The sequence below is a fragment of the Rhagoletis pomonella genome, unplaced genomic scaffold (assembly GCF_013731165.1).
Source record: "Rhagoletis pomonella isolate Grant_MI unplaced genomic scaffold, Rhpom_1.0 Rhpom_scaffold_00003, whole genome shotgun sequence".
Lineage (NCBI taxonomy): Eukaryota > Metazoa > Arthropoda > Insecta > Diptera > Tephritidae > Rhagoletis > Rhagoletis pomonella.
This window is the reverse complement of record NW_023458557.1, coordinates 74,588,144-74,612,671: the sequence shown is the minus strand read 5'-3', so window position 1 is coordinate 74,612,671 and position 24,528 is coordinate 74,588,144. Positions and strand designations below refer to the sequence as shown.

The following is a 24,528-nucleotide window of genomic DNA, read 5'->3' as shown; positions in this document are numbered from 1 at the left end:
CAGGAATCGTGAAGTGATCGGCTGTACTACATTTCTATATATCGTCGCTACCATGTCAAACTATCGAATGTGGAAAAATGCGTTTTTAATTACGATACCTTGCGCATGAATTTAGAATGATACGTAAGTTGGCAAATCGTTAAATTTCTAGTTTCACATTCGATAGTTTGACATAGTAGCAACAATATGTGCAGTGTTTCACCAGTATTTTCGTGATAACTATTATGATTATTTTTGAGACGTCCATATTATGAGTTCCACGAGTGAAATGAAAGATCACACGATTTTTGTATACTCGCTTTTAGTTCTTGCTTTAGTTTTTTCTTGGACTTCGAATAGCAGAAAACCTTGCATATCTACGTGACCTTTTTTCCACAGTCTTAATTAATTTTCAATATTCCTTAGCATAGTTGGAGTTATTACTGACCTAAAGGTCTCGATTGCCGGGATATGCGGTTTGAGGTTTATCGGCTTTGTTTTCATGTAGATTGCCTTGATCTCAGTTAACACGCCTTCCATATCAATGCTAAGTTTAATATCCTGCGAAAATTTTATGCTAAGTTCTCCTCAACTCTGAGAGGCCTAAAATATTTTCATTCTATCCAAAGATAAGTAAAGTAAGTGCGAAATAGATCTCCCAGCAGTCCTTCAAAACATATAAATTTCAGCAAACCTGGTAAATTTTCACAAAGTTAAAAGAACTCGTAAACTAAAGGACACTAAAAAAAAACTTTAAACAAAAAACGAAGCACATGAGGAGAAATATTATATTCTCCGGTTTTTGTTTTCGTTTTACCATAGCTCAACCGAACGAGAGTAAAAGCTGCTGTAGTAAGTACATAGTACCAACTTAAAGCCTCATAAAATTGCTGCATTGACTTCTGTCGATAAGAATTTGAAGGTGAAGAAATAATTAACAGGGCAAGAAAGCGAAAGCTACACGTGGGTATGTATATGGATGTACGTTTACTGGTACATATGTACATACATGCATGCACCCACGTACTTTAACGTGTTTTCATGTGCCCACTATGTACCTAAGCATCGGTGGCTTTATCTATCTTCACATAATGATAGCAGTGCCGGCACTTAATGAAATGTGCTGCCTGTCGCCGATGCTGGAAATGTTGATACGCATAGCCGATGACTAAATTATGTACGTTCAGTAGGGCGAAAGACGGGCATAAATAAAATGCAATAAAATATTTTTATTTTCTTCTATAGTTAGTTACTCGTAGTATCATTGTTATTTATCTATTTGTTTGGGCTTATACTTGTACATGCATGCCGACATGTGCTTGTTTTGCGGTTGAAAATGTCAATAAGTGTTGCTAGCTCCCGCCAAAGCGCGCCAGATACTAAATATGTATGTATGTACCATAAAGTGACGCAACAAGTATAATTGTCGTGACATTAATATGTATGTACCTTAGGGTGGTCCTTAAATGTAGGAAGCAAATTTTTTCACCAGATTTCCTTAACCGCAACCCCTACGTCGATGCTACTATAGTAGAAAATATCTCATATAAATTTTAATCCCGATTGGAGACGGTTAAAGCATGGCGAACAGGGGGAACAGTTCAGATTCTCTTTGGGGAATTTACACCCGCATAGTTGACCACGAAAATAAGTTAACGCGTCTTTCTTCACCGTCTCAAATAGGTTAACGGGTCTTTCTTCGAGGCAGCCCATGTTTACAACTGAAATATATGCCCGCTCCATTATTTCTTGTGGAAAAAGTAAGGCAACAGTCTGGTGAAGTATCAGACGTCAAAATTCTTTGGACACACACACACGAAATATTGGCAATTTTTTCTTGACCTATTTCATGAGAGCATCATGCTGGCCTTAACTTTCGTAACGCTAAGATTTTCTCACAATCGATATCGATAATTTTTTCGATAAATAGATATAACGATCAATATACCGATTAGTAAGCTGATAACTATATTGAACACATCACCGTTACAATACCGATAAATTAATGGATAACAATATCAGTAAAGTTGTCGATAACAGTTCCTATATTGACATCGATTAATATTTTGGCATAACAATATCTGGCATTAATTTCACAAAGCTACTAAAAGTGGAAATTCATCTACTTTTTTTTACCAACCGCAGGCAAACAGCTGACCTACGTATCGTCACCTGAAATGCAAAAAGACATAACAAACATCATTGCTGAAATGCAAAAAGTCATAAATAATAAGAAATTCAAAATTCACTTTTTGATTTATATGATGGATTTCATCGAATTACCACTTCCCACATCATTTTATGAAAAGAAAAATATATATTAGCCACGACTTTTTCCATTTCATTTACGATGTTGTTACGTATTTTTGCATTTCAGGTGACGATATGTACATACATATACTATATACTTAAATTTGTTTACAGAAGTTGCAGAGAATTTACTCCAAAACAAAAAAAAATAAAAAATTTAAAAAATTATTTGAAATGTTATAAAAAAATTTTCACCAAAAGATTTTTTTTTTTATTTTTGGTTTTTATAAAAATTTTTGGTATGCAAATTTATAGATCATTAAATTTTAGTATAATAAAGTGCAAGTTGGAAGTGGCTAAGAGTTCGCGTTGCTTTTTAATAATATAACAAACGCTTTTATTTCCCATTTAGCATGCAGATGTGCTCGAAATGTTAACGAAAAAGTTATTTGTATAAAAACCAAAAACAAAAAATTCTTTTGGTGAAAATTTTTTTATTACATTTCAAATAGTTTTTTACATTTTTTTTTTTTCAATTGTTTTCAACCAGTTTTTATTATGTAAAATTTAGTTATTGCCCCTTTTTCTGCACTTTGCACTAAACATTTAATATAAACAAATAAAAAATCAAAAATCGGGCTCAACCAGTCACTTGAAAACTTTATACGCTTTTATAAAAAAAAAAAAATTATAAAATCGGTTGAGAAATGAAGGCTCCAGTGAATTATGAACATTCAATTCCATTTATTGGCCACTGTGAGTCGTTGCTTGAGCTAATCTGCTCTTTTGCCAGACTGCCAGGCCACTTGCTCTCACTTTGGTGAATACCACTATTATAAGTATTTTTGTTAAATTGCCTGTTTATTTGCGTATAATTTAACAAATCGCTAGTGCTACAGATTTTATTCAGAAAAGTTGAGGAATGAAACTGATATTTCACCCAGTAACCCTTTCATTTAAAAAAATTATAGTTTTTGAAAATTATAATAATTCAAGACAGCCTTTGTTATAAAGTTTCTATAAACCAAAAAAAATTATGTATATTTTATTAAAGGTGTCGCATATTTTTTTTTTTAATTTTCTTCACCGCAAAACTCCTGCAAAGTACTTAAACCACAAAGTGACAAGTTTTCCGCGCGCTGACACATAATTTCTACTCAATGCAAATGCATGTATGTATGTATATGTATGCACAGTAGGGTGGTCCTTAAATGAAGGAAACAAATTTTTACATCACATGCGTGTCGCACCCCCTGTTGAGATTACCCTATGAAGACGCCATAACCGACTCCAAACGGGACCTAAATTTATATGTGATATCTCTGACTGTGGTATTACCGATTGAGGGGGTGACACTGAAAAAATCTTTCATTTGATTTTCTGAGGGCCACTCTAATGTATATACATACATACATATGTATTTATGTAGGCATGTGAGAATATGTATTAGCTTTAGTAATTCGTCTGCATAATAAGTATGCGTAATTGTCGGTATGATTGTTTCTTTGATTGATTTCATTATGTGTGGCATACATTAAGGCGTTGATGCAATGAAAATCTGCGGTTAGATAATGTAATTTGAGTTATAATAGACGTCAAAGATATTAATTTTCATTTATTTTATCCCCCTCTCGCATAAATATGGGTCAACTGGTTAAGCGACGATTGCATGATTTGCACTTTTCATTTCCTCAAATCAACAAAAAAAAACGGGCGGACTGCCAAACACTTTCCATGCCACTTGATTTGATTTGCATGCTTTGGCGAAAGTGAAAGATGACTTACATGCATATCTAGTACTTCTGTGGCGAATTATGCAATTGAAAAATGATTGAAAGCAGCTGTTAGTTTGCTGGAGAGTTTGTGTGCGAAAAAAAGAAGTTAGCTCAAAAAGAATTGCGTGCGAGTAGGCTTAAAGTGGCACGTTTTTAGTTCTTTTATTCTATCACTCTTGAAATGCTGTTTTTCATTAGAAAGTTCATTTGGCGAAACACTTGACTTTTGCTAAAATATATTGCACTCGGTCACTGGGCTCTTCAGTTGCAGTCGTTTGTTGGCTTGGCCATACTTTGTTAGAATAAACGTAATTTTAGACACTAAAGTGTGCAATTGAGTTATTTTTTTTAAGTCTTTTTATTGCACTTTCGCAGATCAAAGCGCAGTAAAATTTGCATTTTCAAGGGTCGGACTCATCTAATTTAATTACAATGTATTTATGTAGTTTTTTGAACTAAGCAAAAATAGCTAAATTCAAATGAAACAAAAAGAAATTGTTGCAACTCTCAAAAAATTATTAAAAAAAAAACGTAAGAATGTACACATATCTCGTGAAATCGTAAAGGAAAATATTTCAAAAGCAATGTTTGTGCTGCCAAATAATTTCGGAATATACAAAGCTATAAGCTAATAATTATTAATTAATATATTTCTTACAAATTATTGCCAGTTTTAGGCAAATTTGAGCATTTTCTCGGTATAGTATTGTTAATTTATTTTCACTATAAAAAATACGTGCCGTAGATAACAGAAAATTAACATTAATATGTTATCTGACAGCTAAAAGAATTCTGTAAAGTTATTAACAGTTTGAAATTTCAGTTAACAACATTAATTTAACGTAAATGCTAAATAGCTGTGCCTTAACAGTATAGCGCCTAAAAATATGCTACATATTTTGTTATGTGGTGCACCACTAACATTGAGAAATTCGCGTTGCCACCGTGTGGAATGAGGAGAATAAACGAATGAGTAACAAAAATTGCCAAAAACACCAAAAATTACTTGTTTTCATTTTATCAACACAATATTTGATTTGAATATTGTTTTTTCTAGTTTTAATCGATTTTTTAATCATTTATTATTCATTTAAATAAGCATATTGTATATATGTATAGAGTTTCAATCAAAATTAAATATTTAAAACGCACCAAATAAATAATCAGCCTTATCCCCAATTCACTGTACATATATATGTACATACATATGAGCAAATCTCACTAGTGGTTTTTTAAAGTCACTCCCTCCTCTCGGCAACAAAAAACGCTAAATCATTCTTCTTGCATTTGTTTCAATCAATGGCATTCCAGAAACAATTACAACAAAAAAAATAAATCAAGTATTTGAACAATTTTTGAATTAAAACCTTTATTTAGGCGAAAAAAACACTGAAATTACTCACTTTTTCGTTGTCACTCGAAAAAAGTATTACTATTTTTTTTTTTTAATAAAAGTTGACTATTATTTCAGAAACTAAAATTCCATTTTTTTAATTTTTATTGGCAAACTCGGAATTAATTGTTATATGTACTTATACAGTGAAAGCTCTCATAGCGGACATCTCCTATAAGCGGACACATTCTTGGGTACGAACAATTTTTTTTTTTTTTTTTTCATACAAAATGCTCTCCCCCATACACGGACTTTCCGATAAATGGACGCGGACACTCAAAAAAGTCCAGTATAAAAAAAAAATCTCCCATAAGCGGACGCGAAGCTCTAACAAGTGTCAATTTGGTTTTTTTTCGGTAAGATGTACTTGTACATATGTATATGTATACAAGAACATATTTAGTCCATATTGAAAGAAATTTTCTTTTCTAGAAAAATTGTTGCCTTTTCGTTGTCCTCTTCTAGCTGCTTAAGTGAAGCGGACAATGAGATTTATCGGTAGGAAAGAATAAATATTATTTCAAATTAGAAACCCGCAATTAAATTTTGTTTAATTTGAATTTTTATATTATTTTTTACGAAATTTCCATAAGCGGACATCTCCCATAGGCGGACAAAAAGTAGGTGACCATCGGTGTCCGCTTATGGGAGATTTCACTGTACACGAAGAAAGTAATATATATATATATATATATATATACATACATAAGGAATACTGTGTAAAAATCTCCCATGCCAATATTTAATTACTTTTAAATATTATGACTTCTAAGTTAACGTGTCAGATGATTGCGTATGGTGCTACGAGGCGTATACGTTACATACGCAACTACGGGTATATGAGCATGAGTGGTTATTTTTACTTTTTATACCTTTTATGATCATGAAATGGTATTATAACTTTGGTCCGATGTTTGTAAGTGTCAGAAGAAGAATAGATAGACCCATGAATGATCAGACCCTGTAGGGAAACGAACTAGTGCGGAACTGGTTCGGTTCTAGTGCGTTTGGAACCATGACTAGTACGCGTTAATTCTCTTTTGCATGCTAGCGACTGGCGAATTTAACATTGCGATGTCCTAGGAAGTGTCAATTGTCCCCCGTTGCATCCCTTTGGCGCTAGTTCCGAACCAGTTCTAAATTCGACAGATAAGATCTAGTTCGTTTTGCATCCCTTTTTCTATAGTTCCAAACCAGTTCCTAATTCGACAAATGAGATCTAGTTCGATCTGCATCCATTTTTTATAGTTCCCAACCTGTTATAAATTCGTCACCTTAGATCTACATTTCTAATCAGGCTTGACGAAACATTTCCCTTTTATATTAAATACGATCGGTTGAAGGAAGGACAATACCATCACAAATGTTTAAACGCATTTATTAAAAATTTATAAACCACATTAGTAGTAGTAGTAGTATTAAGCTTAAGTAGTAAGTAAAAAACAAAAGTGCGTTCTGCTTAAAAGTAAAAATATTAGTTCACTTTGTCTTACTTTTCTAAATTTAAGCATATTGTTTTTTAAGTAAATAAGATATACAGGCAGTCAATAAAGTTTAGGTACATCGAAGTTTTTACAATACCTATTGTTGAAATATTTAATTTTTCCCTAATCTTTTATAAAAATATGGTTAGTTCTACACCAAAAACCCCAAAAGTCAGAGTTCCAAACCTTATGCAAAATTAAAGAAAACTCCGCAAATTTCCATTCAAATATTGCAATTTACACTCTTTAGAAAAAAGTTAAGTACGCAGTTTTTTAGCCCATTCAATTTTAGTATAACAAAGTGCAAGTTTGAGGCAGCTAGGACTTACCATTGATATTTAGCAATTTTTTGTTGTTGTTTGGTAAGTCCTAGCTTCCTCATACTTGCACTTCATTATACTAAAATTGAATGGGCTAAAAAACTGCAAACTCAACTTTTTCTAGAGAGCGCAAATAGAAAGTGAATTATTTTAATGAAATTTTGCAGAATTTTCTTAAATTTTGCACAAGGTTTGGAACTCTGATTTTTGGGGATTTTATAAAAAATTGCCGAAAACTAAAATATTTAAAAAATAGTTGCCCGTATTGTAAAAAATTCGTTGTACCTAAACTTTATTGCCTGACTGTATTAAGGTAGCTGTGCTGGATTGCATAAAACAATAATTAATTTGTCTTTTCTTAAAAAAATGGTAGCTCTGGTGGCTTGCATTTTTAAATAAATTTAGTGAGAAAGTGGTAATTATTTTGACACTTTTTTTAACCTCTTTTCTGCAACTGCATTGCCTTTCTCAATTGTCCTTCATGATCTTGGCCTTTGTTTATGGAATCACTAAGTATAATGATTATTAAGCAACTCAAAAACTATACCAGCGTGATTACCGACGTATCCTTTTGAGAGGTAGCCGCACCCTTATAAGAGGAATAAGACCCAAACTTTTCAGGTCAAAATTTAAGTAGGTTGCGTCTGTATGGCCTTTTCAATTTTATAAATTATCATTATTTTTAAGTGGAAAAATAAAACTCAAAATTAAGATAATCTCTGCGCGAAAAAATAAAAATCATAAAATAATCATTATTTGTATCCCAAAAATAAAAATCAAATAATAATTATTTCCGTTTGAGCGAAAAAATAAAACTCAATAATAGCTCATAAAATAATGATTAAATGCTGATTTAAATTATTTTACTCATAATAATTACCTTCCCTGCGTTTAAAATTTGAAATAAAACAGTTTAGTGAAACTACCACATTTCACTGCTTTTGGACTGGTTCGGGACTATTTACTATCGGACTGGTTCGTTTTTGGCGAAAAAGAACTAGTACTGAACCAGAAATTTGGTTCACTAGTTCGTGTTTTCCCTACAGGGGAACGTTGAGCTGAGCTGATTTAGCCATGCCCGTCTGTCCGTCTGTTTGTATGCAATCTAGTCTTTCAGTTTTCGCGATATCCGACTGAAATTTAGTAAGTTAGTGTATTTTTATAATGTTTTAATCATTTGTCAGAACCGGAAAAATCGGACCACTATAAAATATACATAGCTCCCATACAATTTATTGTTCAGATATGAGTTTATTTGTTATAACTCCTCCATTTATGCAGCTCAGAACCCGAGAATAAAACAATATAACTATATTTCTTCACTTTTGTTGATTTTTACTAACATTTCTTAACAAAACTTTAACTCAACAAACAATTCTTTAGCCCTGGAAGGCCTGCTTATTCTGTCAATACTTTCTAACAGCCTATGTGAGAACATCAAAGAATTTGGTAAAAAAAAAAATTAATTTTGTAAAATTTAGTATCCCTAATTTTTCATTACAACAATATTAAATCGCATTATATGCAAAATTTTAGTTGTAAACAAGTATTGCACCGTCGATTCCATAAAGCATGACTTTCCAGGGTCAAATGCACAAAACTGGAACTCAATCGATACCATTCACTCCAATGAGTACTTGTGCTCAAAAGACTGAAAGTATCGATACTTACTTTGAATCGACTAAGTGTTGAGCACTTCCCGATTTTTTATTGTTGTAAAACCAATATACTATAGTCATAAGTACATAGGTAAAGAAAACCTAAGTATTTAAGTTGTTTTGTAAGTATGCAGAATATTTTCGAAATAATATTGGTTACAATTTTAGCAGTTCATATGCATATATATTCATATGAGCTTTACAAACTACAGTCATGTGTAGAATATTAAGACCCGTAGACAAAATCTTTGAACTGTCAGAACATAAAACAGACCTGAGACTTGCTCAATAGATCATGGACGGAAGTGTTCAGAAACTACAGCAAGTATCACTGGACACTGGCTGCCAGGTAAACCTGTAGCAAAAATAGGGCTACCCTATAATGGGATTTGCCGCAGCTGTCAGTTAGATGATAGCGAAGAGAACGTCCGGCATTTCCTGTGTAAATGTCCAAGCCATGTTGAAGACAGGCGAAATAGGCAGGTTCAAATGTATTTACATAGCCAAGACATTACCACGAGAAGTGCATCAAAATGGTGCAAAAATGCGCTAATTAAATCCGAGACAGCTACCAGGAAGCACTACCTCGAACCAACCAACATATTAATACACAAATACGTCGTTTAAAGTACAAAACCGCGTATCCTCATTTTGCAAAACCGCGTAACTGACATTGGCTGCCAAAAATTGGATTTGCTCACACAAGCTCTTGGCTCAATCCATATCTATTCGTCCTGAAATATAGTAGCCATAGTAGTGCTTTATAAAAAAAAGATAACCATTTTGAAATATGAGTGTTTTTACGCTCTAGAAAAAAATTTCTACAACTTCACATACGCGGTTTTGCATTTTGTTGATACGCGGTTTTGCACTTTAAACGACGATATGGATATATGCGACTTTTTGCTTAGGTATAAGATTGATTTATCGCCAAACGATGGCGCAGTCATTTGAATCGCAAACAGCCGACCTGCCGTCGAAGCCTTTTCCTCGTAAGAGTTTATAATTATATATTATATAAAATTTAAGTAAACTACACATATATGTATGTGTATAGATATTTTCTGTGAAATATTTAAATAACAGCAAAATTTATTTTTGCATTTTCTTAACTGCGGAAAAATCTTTAAAATAATTAATTTATCAAAAAAAAAAAACGCACAAAAACCCGCCTAGACTTTGCGTGACTGCTTCAAGGTTAAGTACGAGTACTTATTGTATGCAAATGCTGTACTTACCTTACAAACACCATCCACACACATTGCACGCTGTCGATAATTTGAGCGATAATATTCAGCTGGTCGAAAACAAGGCGTACCATCAATGACCGATGAGTTTAACGTTGCAAAATATTTCATACCCATTGGCTTGCAATTCAATTCGCATTCGGCATCCTCTAGTGCAGAAAGAAAGTAAAACAAAAGTGTTTTTTTTTTACACAAATGCATACTGTAAATAGTTACCTTGCAAGTTCTAGAAAATAACATGACAATAATAGATACTCAATTTAATAGAAATTTAAAGTAGGCTGCTGATCTGCGATCTGCATACCAAATTTTCGAATTTATCTATAAGAAACAGGACACGTGTGATAATTGCCCATATGAAAATATCCTTAAAATATCGGAGCCATAAACAGCGCACGAAGGAAAAACTCAGCCAATTCAAACTCAGCCTATTTCACAAGACTTCACGTTCAATACCTTTGCACCCATCCTTAAAAATCAAAATGATGCCTGTTGGAGCTGTTGAGCGGATTGTGAGCTCCAATTCGTAGGATATTTTTGTCTTGGCATTTCGGGTTCAAGTATAAACGCTTGCCGATACTAGGTGGCGCTGGAACCCGAATATTTCTACAAATTTTTTTCACCTCGCCATTTTATTCATATTGGAATTATATACCGTTAGATTTGTGAAGTGAGATATTTCTCCCACTTTTTGATTATTTTTGTAAGCCAAAAAATTAAAAACAAGATTATCTAAGTAGATGTTTCTTGGGTAAAAGTTCAGGCTTTCATAACTTAAAACTTTAATGCACCGTAGCACTTTAAAATGAATAACAATACAAGCATTACCGAAAAAACTCGAAATATTACAAAGAATCCTTGATCGTCCAAATAAAAATACCGCAATGTTTAACAAAATGCTGAAAGGTTACAAAAATCATGAAATCTTGCAAAATTCATGTATTGATAATAAAAAGAAATGGTTCGAAATTTTTCCAAACCGTTCAGAATGTTTTAAGATTTCTTTGGAATATTTCAAAAATTCCTGATGTTTTATTTTTGGGAATTTTCCTGTTTTTTTTTGTGTTTTTTTCGGAATACTTCCCGAAAGGTAAAAAATTGAAATCCCAAAAAATCAAGACATTAATAATAAAATGAAGCCTTTCAAGCCTTTTCGAAAATTTCTCTGGATTTTTTCCAGATTCCAACTAAGTTCTTTTTGTTCGGAATTTCTCGGGATCTCTCGTATATTTTTTTTCCGAATTCTTCCTGTTCCATCTTTCGAGATTTTTCAACGTCCTTCGGAACCCTTTCAGGATTTTTCGGAACTTTTCAAAAAGAATATCTTGAAATCTCATAAAATGCAGGCATTAATAGTAAAATGAAATGCTTCGTAAATTTTCGGGTCTTTAGAAGACTTTTCGGGATTCTTCGAAACCGTTCAGGACTCTTTCACGATTTCTTTGGTATTTTCTGCCTCGGATCTTTTTGTGTTTTTGTTCTTCGTGTTTTATTTTCCAAGAGATTTTTCGGAAGTTTAAAAAAAAATAATAATCTTGAGAAACAGGTATTGATAAGAAAATTAAATGCTTCGTGACTTTTCGGGTCTTTGAAAAAATGTATTGGTATATTTAGAAACCGTTATGTCATTTTTCACCGTTTTCTTTGGATTTTTCTGGGTTTCATTCTTTTTTTTTATATTGTTTGGGATATTTCGGTTTTCACAGCTTTATTTAGCGAAATACTTCCTGTTCTATTTTTTGAGATTTTTTTTTCGGCACCTTTCAGGGCTCTCCTAGGAGTTTTTCTGAAGTTAATAAAAAATATTCATGAAATCTCGAAAAAAAACTAGGTATTGATAAGGGATTCGCATGTTTAGAAACCGTTCCGGCCCTTTTCGCGATTTCTTGGGATTTTTCTGGGTTTCATTTTGTTTTTTTTTTTTTTTTGTTATACTTTTTTGGCTCTTCCGGTTTTTATTTCAAAATATGTCGGCACCCTTCGAGACTTTTAAAGGTTTTTTTGGAAGTTCGAAAAAATAAAATCTCGAAATATTCATAAAATGCATCGTAACTTTTCGGGTCTTTTAAAAAATGTATTGGGATTTTTAGAAACCGTTTAGAATTTTTTCGAATTTTTCCAGGATTCGTCGGGACCCAATGTTGATTTTTTTCGTAATTCTTTGGATTCCGGGTTTGCAGATTTCGAGATTTTCCGAATTTTCTTAAGTATGTTTTCGAGATTTTTCGAGACTGTTAGACATTTTTAAGTATTTTTTCTGGGTTTCTTCTGTTTTTTTTTATATTTTGTGAGGTCTTTCTGTTTTTTAGCTTTATTTTGCGGAACTCTTCCTGTTCTATATTTTTTGGGATTTTTCAGCACCTTTCAGGATTATTTAAGGATTTTTCGCATATTATAAAAAAAATTCTTGAAATCTCGAAAAATTCATAAAATGCTTCGTGACTTTTCGGGTATTTTAAAAAATGTATTGGGATTTTAGAAACCGTTAAGAATTTTTTCGAATTTTTCTAGACTCATTTTTCGGAATTTCTCGGGACCTTTATATATTTTTCTCGGTTTTTTCTAGGAAATCTTTGTGTTTCGTTCATTAAGATTTAGGGACTTTTCGGAATTTTGTTTTTTTTTGTATTTTTTTCTTTGTTGTAAAATGTTCTTACAGTACAGGCACAAATATCTATGTATATGTATGTATCGCAAGGCTTTTTCATATACTTATGTAGATTGTCTCCATAAGCGGTTTTCCGAAAAAAAAGCTACCTACCAACTACATATGTATATATTTATTTACTATAGCATTATTATCTTTGATATACTAACCTTTGATATAGGGCTCCCAAGTGTATTTCTGTCCCTGAAAATCGACCTCATTGAATGCTGCACATTGTACGGCGCGGAAGTCAGTCAAAGCGGCAGGACAAGGCTATGGCAAAGCAAAGGAAAATTACCATTATATGTATGTATGTATGGAGATGTATTTATAAGCAAACTGGTCATTTATATACATTGTTTATGTGTAAATAAATGAGTAATAATGCACGATTGCGTACAAGCGGCATATGACCGTCCTAAATACCTGCTCGTTGCAGATGTGATAACGCTTGTAGACGCCAATGCAAGCATTACTGATATAACGTTTTCCAGTTGCGGAGTTGCTATAAAGAAAAAAATAAGAGAATGAGAAATATTAAATGGGTCGAGAAGTATGTTTGTAGAATCGCAACTGCATGTGTGCATATGTAAGTGCGTTTACTTGCAAAAATACTATGAACTAGAGTAAATACTTAAATGCGTGTATACGAGTATACATATATCAACACCAAAGAAACCTTGAAAATCCGCGTATGCATAAAATTCGCAATTTTAATTGAACTGAACCCTGAATGAACTTCAATGCTCCTCGCACAATTTTTGTGTGACTCAAATTTGTGTTTGCTCACAGCTCATTTTGTATCGCACAGTAGGCATAATATTTATTATTTTATAGCTTCGTATTTATTTTTTTTTTTTTTTTTTACATATTTTCAATTGACCCATTGACGTACGCACAAATACATAAACGCACAATGAAGCGCCAATGTGTTGGCAGAAATGTGCGCTTGGAGACACTATGTAGATGAGACGCGAAAACGAAATACATATATGTCAATGTGCTAAGGAACAAGTGTTTCTTAAATACAGAGAATAAAATAGAATAGAATAGAATAAAATAAAAATCGACACTTGATGGCAAAACTTAGCGAATTGCATTACTTGAGCGATAGAAGAAGAAGGGCATTGAAAATGGGAAGCCAGAAGCAGAGCAAATTTGGCGCCAGCGATTATGGAAAGAATTTCAATAGCAAGAATAAAATGTTTGCAATTGGATGCCAATTTGATTGGTAGCTGTACTCATACCCACAAACATACGTACATAAGTTGGCACTACCCTGTCGGAAAATCAACTACTTTAACAGCTGGTTTCAACAGCGATTCCCACATAAAATTCGTGAAATTAGCTGTAAAAGTAATTTAATTAGTACCTTTTTTATCTACTACATGTAGTTGAAATTCTGCCGGTTTTCTTGTAAGCAACTGACTTTATTAACATTACGATGTCCTAGGAGAAAGTCAATTGTCCGACTCTGCATATAATTTCAATTCCTTTCAAAAACAATTGGGTTTAAAGAACTTCAAAGTCAGTAGATTTCGTTTGAATACGCTTTCGTTCTGCACTACACAGATAGATAATGACGATAGACAGAGGTCAATAAATCATTGCGACCAGTAGATCTATTGTGCCCTACCTCAACTATTTAGCCAGAGAGACTCTAGAAATTTCAGAATAGATCCCGGGGGCCATAAAAGCCCTACGCTCCCCTCCCTTCTTATGCCAGCGTCACAGACGCGACATAGCTCACTAAACCAGATTTCTAAATTATACAAGTGAGGTCTTAACCCGGAGTTGGCCCTTCAAAATACCTGTAATGATTCTTAGTTTCTCCTTAGGGAGGCATATGAGTTTCCTGTATCTTTTTAGATTGTACCCTCCTAGTACGCTTTTGATATTACGCCAATGCAGTTCCCTTGGCGTGGTGTTTTCCTGCCTGAGCGTTTCGCTTATCGTGTTGGGACCTATTGAAACAAAGGGATCCGGTCCTATCGAGATCGAGACAGCAACCAGTCTAGTCAGGGGGTCCGCTTTCTCATTACCTTCGACTCCCATATGCCCTGTTCTCAGCCAGAGTATTAAGCCATCTCCACATCATCCTCAGGACCACCGGTGGTTTGATCTCGAAGGATGAGAGAACCTTGTTTGCCGCCTGGCTAGGATCCTCTCGCTTCGATACTTCCTAAGAAGGTTAATCTCAGCACACAGAGTAATGGCATAAACTTCCGCCTGAAAGATGCTGGGGCTGGTTCTCAGGGGCACCGAAAGCTTCAGTCTAGGGCCATAAAGACCTGCTCCTATCCCTTCAGGAGTTTTAGAGCCTTCTGTATACTCTCTTAATGTTATCGCCTGGACGCATCTCTCCTTGATAGGGGTACTCCAGTTCGCCTAGCTCAGTTTTAATGTTATATGTATTTTTTTTATAGTTTGGAGACGCAAAACAAAAACTAAGCTTTTATATTTGCGTTTTTAGACGGCAATTAAACCAGCGTTGCCAGCGTTTATTGCATTTTCCTGCATTTTGTACAGGCTGCCGAAATAATATTTTTACGTATTTCGTTGCAGCATGAACTGTATTTTTAACCGACTTCCAAAAAAGGAGGAGGTTGTCAGTTCGTGGGAATATTTTTTTAACTTTGGACCACGTCAACCGATTTCGATAATTCTTTTTGCATCGGAAAGGTAGATCTGATCATTGAATCATGAGATACATATACATATATATATATATATATATATTTATATGAGAATGGAAGTCGGTTTTTTTTTGCTAAATTACTTGTTATAAAACAAATAGTGGAAAAAATTAAATCAAAAGGGTTTTACATAGTGAAAAATTATTTTTGACAATTGTCCAGCTATATTGCATATGATTTAAACTACTTTCAATTGCATTAAAGATGTTCAAAATCAGTAGCCGAAATGTTGCATTTGTTTCAAAGTAATTTACTCTTTAAACTGGTTAATTTTTAAATTGGCTGCTTTATTCCGACAGGGTAGCGTATACATTTTTGCATGTGTGCATTTCTGTTGCGCATACGCTCTGTAGACACGAAAACGGCGCGTTGAAGGCAATATTTTACTATCGCCAATGAAAACCAAAACAATGCCAATGCATACATACATACATATACTGCTATTGAATTAAAACCAAATGTATTCAAATTTCCATGCCAGCAACAGCAGTTATTCTTTTTTTCATTTAGACATTGCTCGCCCGTTGTTTTCTTCCTTTTCTACCCTTCGATTAGATTGCACGCAGTTTGTACGCCCAGATATTTTTATATCTTGCTTATATGTAGTTCCTATGCTCAGTTCATTTACTTAACGCCTCGATTTACTTCTTTTATTTTATTTAAGTATATTTTTTTTTTTGTCGCAGCCTCTTCGCAGAATGTCAAGTGTAATTGAAATTGAAACTGACTGCCGACAGCCGGCTGCCATCTTCAGCTGTTTGGTCTCACAGCTGTTCACTGTTGACACACATTTTTTGCAATTTCGAATTTTATTAGACATAATTGGTGGGAATGTCAGTTCGAAAAGAAGAAGAATTTTGATACATTTTTATTAAAATTTCGATGTGGCAATAGAAATAAATACATACATACATATGTATGTATGTGGATAGAGAACTATCAGACCTGTTTTCACAAATATCGTCAAATTAATTTTACTGCAATTTTCAATTCAGTTACAAAATACTACTCGAAAATTCGAGAAATGTACCAAAAGTTAAAAACTTGAAATAAAACAGCTCTATATTTAAAAAAATACATGTTTTTCTACATGCCTGCAAACTGTAAATCTTTTTATATGAAAGAAATAATCTGTTTTTCAAAGCATTCTTTCAAAGCCGTCACAACTGTAGATGCCTTGAGTTTTTTTTTAGCGATTTCGTTCTTGACGGCGTTTCTATAAGCAAAGTTTTGCACCTTCTAGATTTTTGGGCAGGCTTTTGTAATATTTTTGTACATTAGTAAGAAATCTGAATAGTCAATCTTACTTGAAAATTGTCTTCCAGATTTGGTTGGATCTTGCATTAATGTGGTATAAAAATTAAAATTTCACACTTTTTATTCAGAATTTTTTTGGTATGCAATTTTATAGTCCATTGAGTTTTGATATAAAAGTGCATGTTTGAAGTCGCTACAGAATACCGTTGATTTTTGAGAACTTTTTTTTTTTGTCGTGGGTGTTGCAAATTTTCTTCCATATAAAAATAGATTTTGTTCATGCGTCTCAAGATCAAATTCTATAAAAATTTAAACAAATTTATCTCGCTGATATAAGTGCAAACGTATGAAAAGACCTTTATAATTCTTACGAAAATTTTGATGACGTTTTTAAAACTCCACCATGAAATAATTATTATTCTGGGTCTTTGTATAATAAATAGTTCAGTTTCTGTGGCTGACTCACTGATTGGACCGCAGATCTATTTTTAATTTATAATAAATTGTTGAGCAAAGAAATGATTGCGTTGTCCATTTAAACTATAAATAAGTGACCACTGACATTTATTAATAGTCATAAGTTAAGTTTATAGTATTTATAGTATATGAGGATGTATGTATGTATATGTTTAAGTTTTTCATTGAAAAACAAAAGCCTAAATATTATATTTTTATACATACCTACTTAATACCACAAATATACATAAGTAATGGTATTAAAAATTACCCAGCCAGTGACCACCCAAACGTAGCTGATAAGGACCAATTATACTTTATATGTATGTTCCTAAGTGAACACACATATGTATGTACTTACATATGTATGTAGTATATTAGATCCGATCATTATGGGGCGCCGTAAGTTCTACATTTCTTACAACGCTTTGCTCACATCATGCTTACTGGTAAGCGAATAATTCGCACATGAGTACATATACATACTAAATAAGTACATATGTATGTGTACCTACAAAAGGAGATTCATATATGTTTGTATGTATGTATATATACTTCTACATGAAGTTGATGATTTCGAATTAAAAGGCGTACCTACTTATTTACAATATGCGAGTATATATTCGCAATTATTTATATACACATGTATATGTATATGTATGTACATATTTTACGTCTTCCAAATACATAGTTCATCATATCACTAGTATTGTAAGTAAAGCGATAACTCATGCCATACCATGCCTTGCATATGTACATACATATACATATATGTACATGCATACTCGTAGTATATATTATTTTCATACATATATAAATCGATTTTAGGTATTGCAAAATTTATATTTCATTATAAAACGCAATTCAGTTTCGAAACAACTGTGAACGTGAGTGGATTTTCACAACGAAATACAAAAGCCGCTGAACTTTTCGAAAGCTTTGAAGAAGAATTTATATTCGTTTAAAACCAACAAAGCAAGCATTTTAAGTGATGGCTAATAAATTGCAGAAATTGTTATTGAGTGTTTTGTTATTGCAACAGGTAAATCAAAATAATAATAATAAGTAAAACAATACTTATAGAAAAAATTTCTAAAAGATTTCAATTTTTTTCTTTAATGACCACGCACTTAGAAAAACTAAGAATAAAAAACAAAATTAAAAAAAAAACAAGGAAATAACATAAAAAAATGGAAAAAATATACAAAAATAAAATTAATAAATACAAAGTAAAAAATTAAATTAAATTTAATTTAATTAACCAAATGGGTCTCGAGTTTGTTAAAAATTTTTCAAAAAATTTTCTCGAATCCAATAACCAAAAATAAAATATGTTTAATAAAGTAAAGTAAAACAAATTAAATCATCCAAAAAACGAAATAAATAAAACAAACAGAGTATCACTTGTACTATAATAAATAAAATTTCAAAAATCTAGAACCTTAAACAATCAAAACAGTGCACTTAAAATTATTTGGGAGATTCACAAGTCGTCTAAGGCGTCGTAATGTTACAAAGTCGCAAAATGTTGCAACGTAAAATAACGGTTAAAAAGGTTTTAAGGGTTCACAGGGTATTAACTATAAGAGTTAATTATACATTTTCTAGCGATTAAAAAAAATTTTTGCCATAGCTAAAAACCGCCTAAAAATATTGAAACCGTTATTTTACGTTGAAAAAGCTTACAATTTCAAGGCACTACGCTTAAGATGACTTGTGAATCACCTAATTGCTTTCTTAGTTCAGGTTACAGAAATTATTATTTTCTTTTTTCATTTTAAAACTTAAATTTGTAAGCTTATTTTTTTACACATATATGTATGTATGCATCCTTATTTTTCAGAATTTTCCTAAGAATTTAGGTATTGTATTGAAAAAATGAAAATAAGAATAGATGTGGGCACATTAGGGTGGCCCAAAAAAGATAAGTCGGAATTTCAATCATCTCACCCCTAGGATTGTTCTATACCACGAATAAAATAGATCCCTATTTTTTTATTTCGAAATCAAAAAATATTTCGAGGTCGCTCAAAGCGCTCAAATTTTTCCATGAATTTTATATGGGAAAAATCTATTTTTCGTGGAAATGCTACAGAATTTTTGAAAATCAATATTATTCGATCAGAAAACTATGTTTCTCTTCAGCAGACTTCTGGTAATAATACCCAATTTTTTATTTAAACTGTTAATATAAACGATTTTTTATGTGTTCCCCATTGCATTTTTTGCGGTTTTTGTGGGACCTAGTAAATATAGTTACTATTAAAAAATAGTTATAATAAATAAGTGGGTATTATTATTGCAAGTCTCCGAAAAAGAAACAAAGCTTTCCGATCGAAAAGTCGCTGAACAGAGTTTTCCGATCGAAAAATACTGATTTTCAGGAAATTTGCGAAAAATTGCTTTTCCCCTGATAAAATACATGATGAGAGAAATAATATTTCGATTTTACTTTTTTTTTTGGGTCGCCCTAATGTACATACGGTGACTGAAAAAAGTGTTCACATGTTGATTTTTTTTTTATATTCATTCACAATGTTCTTAATGTCAAAATTTGCTTGTTATTCTTTAAATATCAATGCTTCAACTAAACACTATAAATCTAAGTTTCAAAGCTTATACACAATTTAGGAAAATTCAAGAACTTTTCGTAAAAATTTCTGATAAGGTCCAAGTTTCAACCGGCTAAAAAATTGCGTCTATTTTTAACAGCGACACTTTTATTAACTTGCATTTATTACATAAAAGAACCGTTCTAAAGATTCTGATTAAATAGCTAGCAATTTTTATGAAATTTTTTTGAATTTTGTATTGTTTGAAATTTGGTTTATATGGTTTTGGGTTAAGCATTAATATGAAAAAAAACTAAGAAAAAGCAACTTGAAAAACATTACGAATATTTAAAAAATTAACATATTAACACTTGTTTGAGTCACTGTATATAACATAAACATAAATTTCTTAGGAAAAAAATGGCGCAAGACCGTTGCAAAAAAATTTCATAAAATAAGCGCCATTTTGCACTAATTTGGTGAGAATTTGTTAAATTTTACAAAATTTTCTAAAACTTTGATTCATATAGTTTTAATTAAAGCAAATAAATTTTGAAAAATAACATAAAAAACACATTGTGAATATTAAAAAAGAAAACATGTGAGTTTTTGTTTGAGTCACTTTATGTACCTACCTGTAGTATCAAAATTAAAAAAAAAAAATATCTTTTCTTTAACGTAAATCAAAAAAAAAATATTGAATTTCACGTTCTCTACATAAAATGGAAGTAGAAAAATATGTTTAACATTTAATTTAAATAATTTTATGAGTTCATATTCTTTCACGCGAATTTCGATTTTGTAGCGTGCAAATTTTGCGGTTTGAAATGTTAAAAAACGTACCTCTAACTGGCTTTAGTAATTGTAAGGCAAACGAATTTGTTAATAAAGTTTGTTCGTTCAATAACAACGCAGTATTAAATTTCCTTCCGACAATTTTGTATAGACAAATTTTTGCTTGAGCAAAAAAACGCGCAATTAATCGCAATATTTTCAACAAACAAACATTGCATGTTTTGACTAAAACTGCAAATAAAATATAATAATAAAAAATATGCATATTCACAAGCTTACATAAATACTAGACCATATATATTTACGCAATTCAATTAATCTCTCATCTGTGTACCACCCATATTTTGTCTTGCCAGTTCACCCGCACGCCCGCCTTCCTCATACCACGCGATCCCGACTGCAAAAACAGTGATAACGAAACGATCGAACCCAGCGAGAAATGTTCATGGATGTTACACTTTCAACGCAATCTGGGCAAATATCGCAATTTCTATGCGAATCTGTTGCAAGAGGAGAATGAAAAATTTGCTACCGAACTACAGGAGCTATACAATATTGTTAGCTCAGCGCTGGTGGAGAACGATTACAATGAGATGCAGCGACAGCTATTCTACTCGGTATGGCTTGTGGAGCGCACTAAAGATTTGGAGGACTATTTGATTATGAAGGGATTGAAGAATATTTAGGCAAAAGCAACAATATAGTAGTTTATTTTTAAAAGCGGAATGTTCTACATATTGGAATTAAAGTGATTTTTTGTATGCTCGAGTAGTCAAAAAAATTTATGAACATTGAAAATACTCTCATAAAAGCATTTATATATATATATATATATATATATATATGCATACATATGTATGCACTTCTTCATACATATTATAAAGCAGTTTATATTTATTTTAAACTAATTTATTATAATTTACTTTTAATTAAAATAGTATTATGGGTGTTATGAAAATGTTCTTAACTAATAATATGTAGAATTTTAAGTGAATGTAAAAAAAAATTCACATCGAATATTACACAATTTGATTTGTTTGAATAAACGTAGTAATTGAGAGAAACGAAAAACAGTGGCATTTCAAAGAACTTATATGACTTATATGTATGTACATATGTATGTATGCATATGTATACTTATATAAAAAACAAAGATTAATACTTTCTCATGCTCCATGAACTAATACTTGTACATGCGGGCTGTACATATGACTAATTTTTCACAGTAATTTCCTATTTGCATATCACAAAGGCCTTAAGAGCCTATATTCCAGTCCTTCAGAATCTGTTGACCCGTGACTAGCATGTAGAAAGAGTTGGACTTTGTTGTGCGGTGTTAAAAACAAATATTTTGTTTTATTTTTTGCCATATATTTGCTTGAGTTTTTTGTTGAATTGTAAATAATTACTATTGACATTTTCTATGTACCTATGTATGTATGTATGTATTTAAATGGAATTCATTGGAAAATTTTTGCATTTTATTTACTTACATATGCATATAAATCTGTTGTCAAAGTGCAAGTAAAGAAGTGCAAATAATACAATTTAATATAACTTTTTTACTACAAATACTTACATTTTTCTTCTGCAACTTTTTTATTTTACTTTATTTTATTGTGATATTTACGTCTAAACAAATTAAGAAACTGAAAACAAAGTTCTATATTAAAACGCTGAGGGCTACAGCGTCAAATCCCTTCAACACATTTCATGACTTTTCTTAATTTTTTTACGAATCGGATGCCAAATAGGAATGATCAAAATTTCATATCAGTTGTTGGCTGCGAAGTCTCTTAGGCGGCAAGTCTTAGTCTGAATTTTAGTTTAAAACTTAATATAAATATTAATCTTGCCCCTACTTAATCGCAATCTCATATTAATCTTAATCTTAACCTCAATAATAATTTTAATTTCAATGTTAATCTTAATCTTGCTCCTATTTAATCTCAAATTTAATCTTAATAATATTCTCAAACTTAACCATAACCTTAGTCTAAATCTTATTCTTAGTATTAATCTTCATCTTAACCTTAACCTCGATCTTAATCTTAATCTCAATATTGATCTCAAAATTAATGTTAATCTTAATCCTAATCTCAATATTAATCCTAATCTTGCTCTTAATATCAATCTTAATCTCATTCTTAATCTTGATCTTAACCTTAACCTCCATCTTAATCTTAATCTTAAACTCAATATTAATCTTAATATTGCTCGTAGTCTCATTCTTAATCTTAATATTAGCCTTAATCTCGATCTCAATATTAATCTTAATCTCAATCTTTTTCTTAATCGTGCCCAACTTCGGCAGCCATCCCATCCCTTCTTTTGTTGCATATTCTTTTCATCGGAGCTTGGGTTTACAAGCAACCGAGCGCAAAGAAGTTTCTCTACAAAAAGGGGATTTCGGTGGGCGCTTGAGGGTTAAAAGTTTCCAAAAATATTTTTATCGTAAATTTTTACTAGGGCTATTTTCAGACAAAAATTAAAATAACTGTTATCTCGAATTTACAAATTGAAAACGTTGCCCGAATTTTGAAATCGAATCGAATCTAACGAAAACTTTGTTTCATAACAGTTATTAGATGAAAAATATTTTTTTTTTCGCCGGTAAGAGTTATAACCCAAGGTTTACTTTTTACGTTGTTTTATTATTAGTTATTGCCCATCGTTTATTTTTTGCGTTGCTTGATAACAGTTATTAGCCAACGTTTATTTTTTACGTTGTCTGATAAACATTATAAAATAAGAATATTGGGGAAAACGGAGTTGGAGAAGAAGATAAAGATGATAGAAATAAAAGAGGAGGAGTGAAATAACTGTTATCAGACAACGTTAAAATAAACTTTGGGTAACAAATGTTATCAAGCAACGTAAAAACGTCGCGAAATAACTCTTATTGGCGATGGACAACACATTCCTCCTGCATAACAGTTATCAGGCAACGTAAAAAATAAACGTTGGTTTATAACTCTTATTGGCGAAATAAAAAATATTTCTCATCTAATAACTGTTATGGAACAACTTTTTTTCCGATAAAACTAATAACTGTTATGTGTCTGATTTTTATACGATTAACGTAAGTCTACAGAAAGCAAAGTAAATTTTTAAAATTTTCCCTAGAATTAATCAACGTTTTTTCTACGTTTTACTGGTTACATAAAAATTGTTTCGTCCATAAAAAAAAAATGTATGGGAATCCAAGAATCTTTTGCAGGTTTGCTACTTGAACATAAGGCTTTCGAACTGAATTCGATTTTTTCCGCCACCAAATTTTTGTTGCACTGTGTAATCAATCCATTTTAATGCGTGAGAATTTTCGCAGGAACTATTGGATCAATCGGCATGATTCGATTATATTGAATCGGCCGTTCTGGGAAGCATTACTGTTGTTTCACTTCAATCTACCTTATCTTGTATTCATCTAAAAAACTGACACTTCACCAATTCCCCACTAATTCTTTTTCTTCGATTTCCTTCTTCCTGGGGAACCTAATTCTATTTCACATGTACCCTGAATTCCAAAATTTTAAAATACAATGCATCAGTCTCTTTTATTCCGAAAGTATTGCAGATTAAAATGTCCAGTTTCCGCAATTTTACTTGTAATTAGTGATGTTCTGAGTCGATACTTTTAAGTATTTATCGATACTCCTTAACGATTTAAAAAGTATCCAACAATTTCGACATTCGAAAAACGATTCAGGGGAGACTCGCTTTTAATACATGTTCACATTAAAAATGTATGTATATATGTCGGTTCGTCGCCATAATGCAGAGAAACTCATATTCTCGTTTGAACCATTTTTGTTCTAGAGCAATCGATTGATATTATCTTTGCAGGCCTGAAGGGCTTCTTCAGCCGTTAAAGCATTTTGCTTGAGCCTTGGATCGACTCCGGTTAAAACTGATAACACACGATAACAACAGCGTCTTTAGAGCGCTCGCTTTTCTTATACGATTTCAAAATTGTCAGCTCTTGAATAAATTTCTCTAGTTTCACTTGCCACGCATAC

The 24,528-nt window shown here is 32.0% G+C and overlaps 2 protein-coding genes across 4 annotated transcripts in view; one reads left to right on the top strand and one right to left on the bottom strand.

Annotated features, from left to right (window-relative positions):
• The window catches only part of LOC118735518 (thrombospondin type-1 domain-containing protein 4), a 187,419-nt gene that overhangs the window by 77,647 nt on the left and 85,244 nt on the right, over nt 1-24,528 (bottom strand). Inside the window, exons 1-4 of one of the 3 annotated variants that reach the window (XM_036465316.1) lie at nt 13,649-13,705; nt 13,180-13,258; nt 12,924-13,026; nt 10,098-10,255 (exon numbers count right to left, since the gene is read on the bottom strand). In XM_036465316.1, the coding sequence (XP_036321209.1) occupies nt 10,098-10,223 (126 nt within the window). In that variant the 5' untranslated portion in view covers nt 10,224-10,255; nt 12,924-13,026; nt 13,180-13,258; nt 13,649-13,705. Of the gene's footprint in view, nt 1-10,097; nt 10,256-12,923; nt 13,027-13,179; nt 13,259-13,648; nt 13,712-24,528 lie in introns of those variants that run through there. The other 2 variants (XM_036465313.1, XM_036465315.1) reach the window with 2 other exon arrangements.
• On the top strand, nt 18,003-22,218 carry LOC118735521. The gene is made up of 2 exons (XM_036465319.1): nt 18,003-18,204; nt 20,866-22,218. Exons 1-2 carry the CDS (start codon nt 18,154-18,156, stop codon nt 21,193-21,195), a joined length of 381 nt encoding a protein of 126 aa, XP_036321212.1. The 5' UTR covers nt 18,003-18,153; the 3' UTR covers nt 21,196-22,218.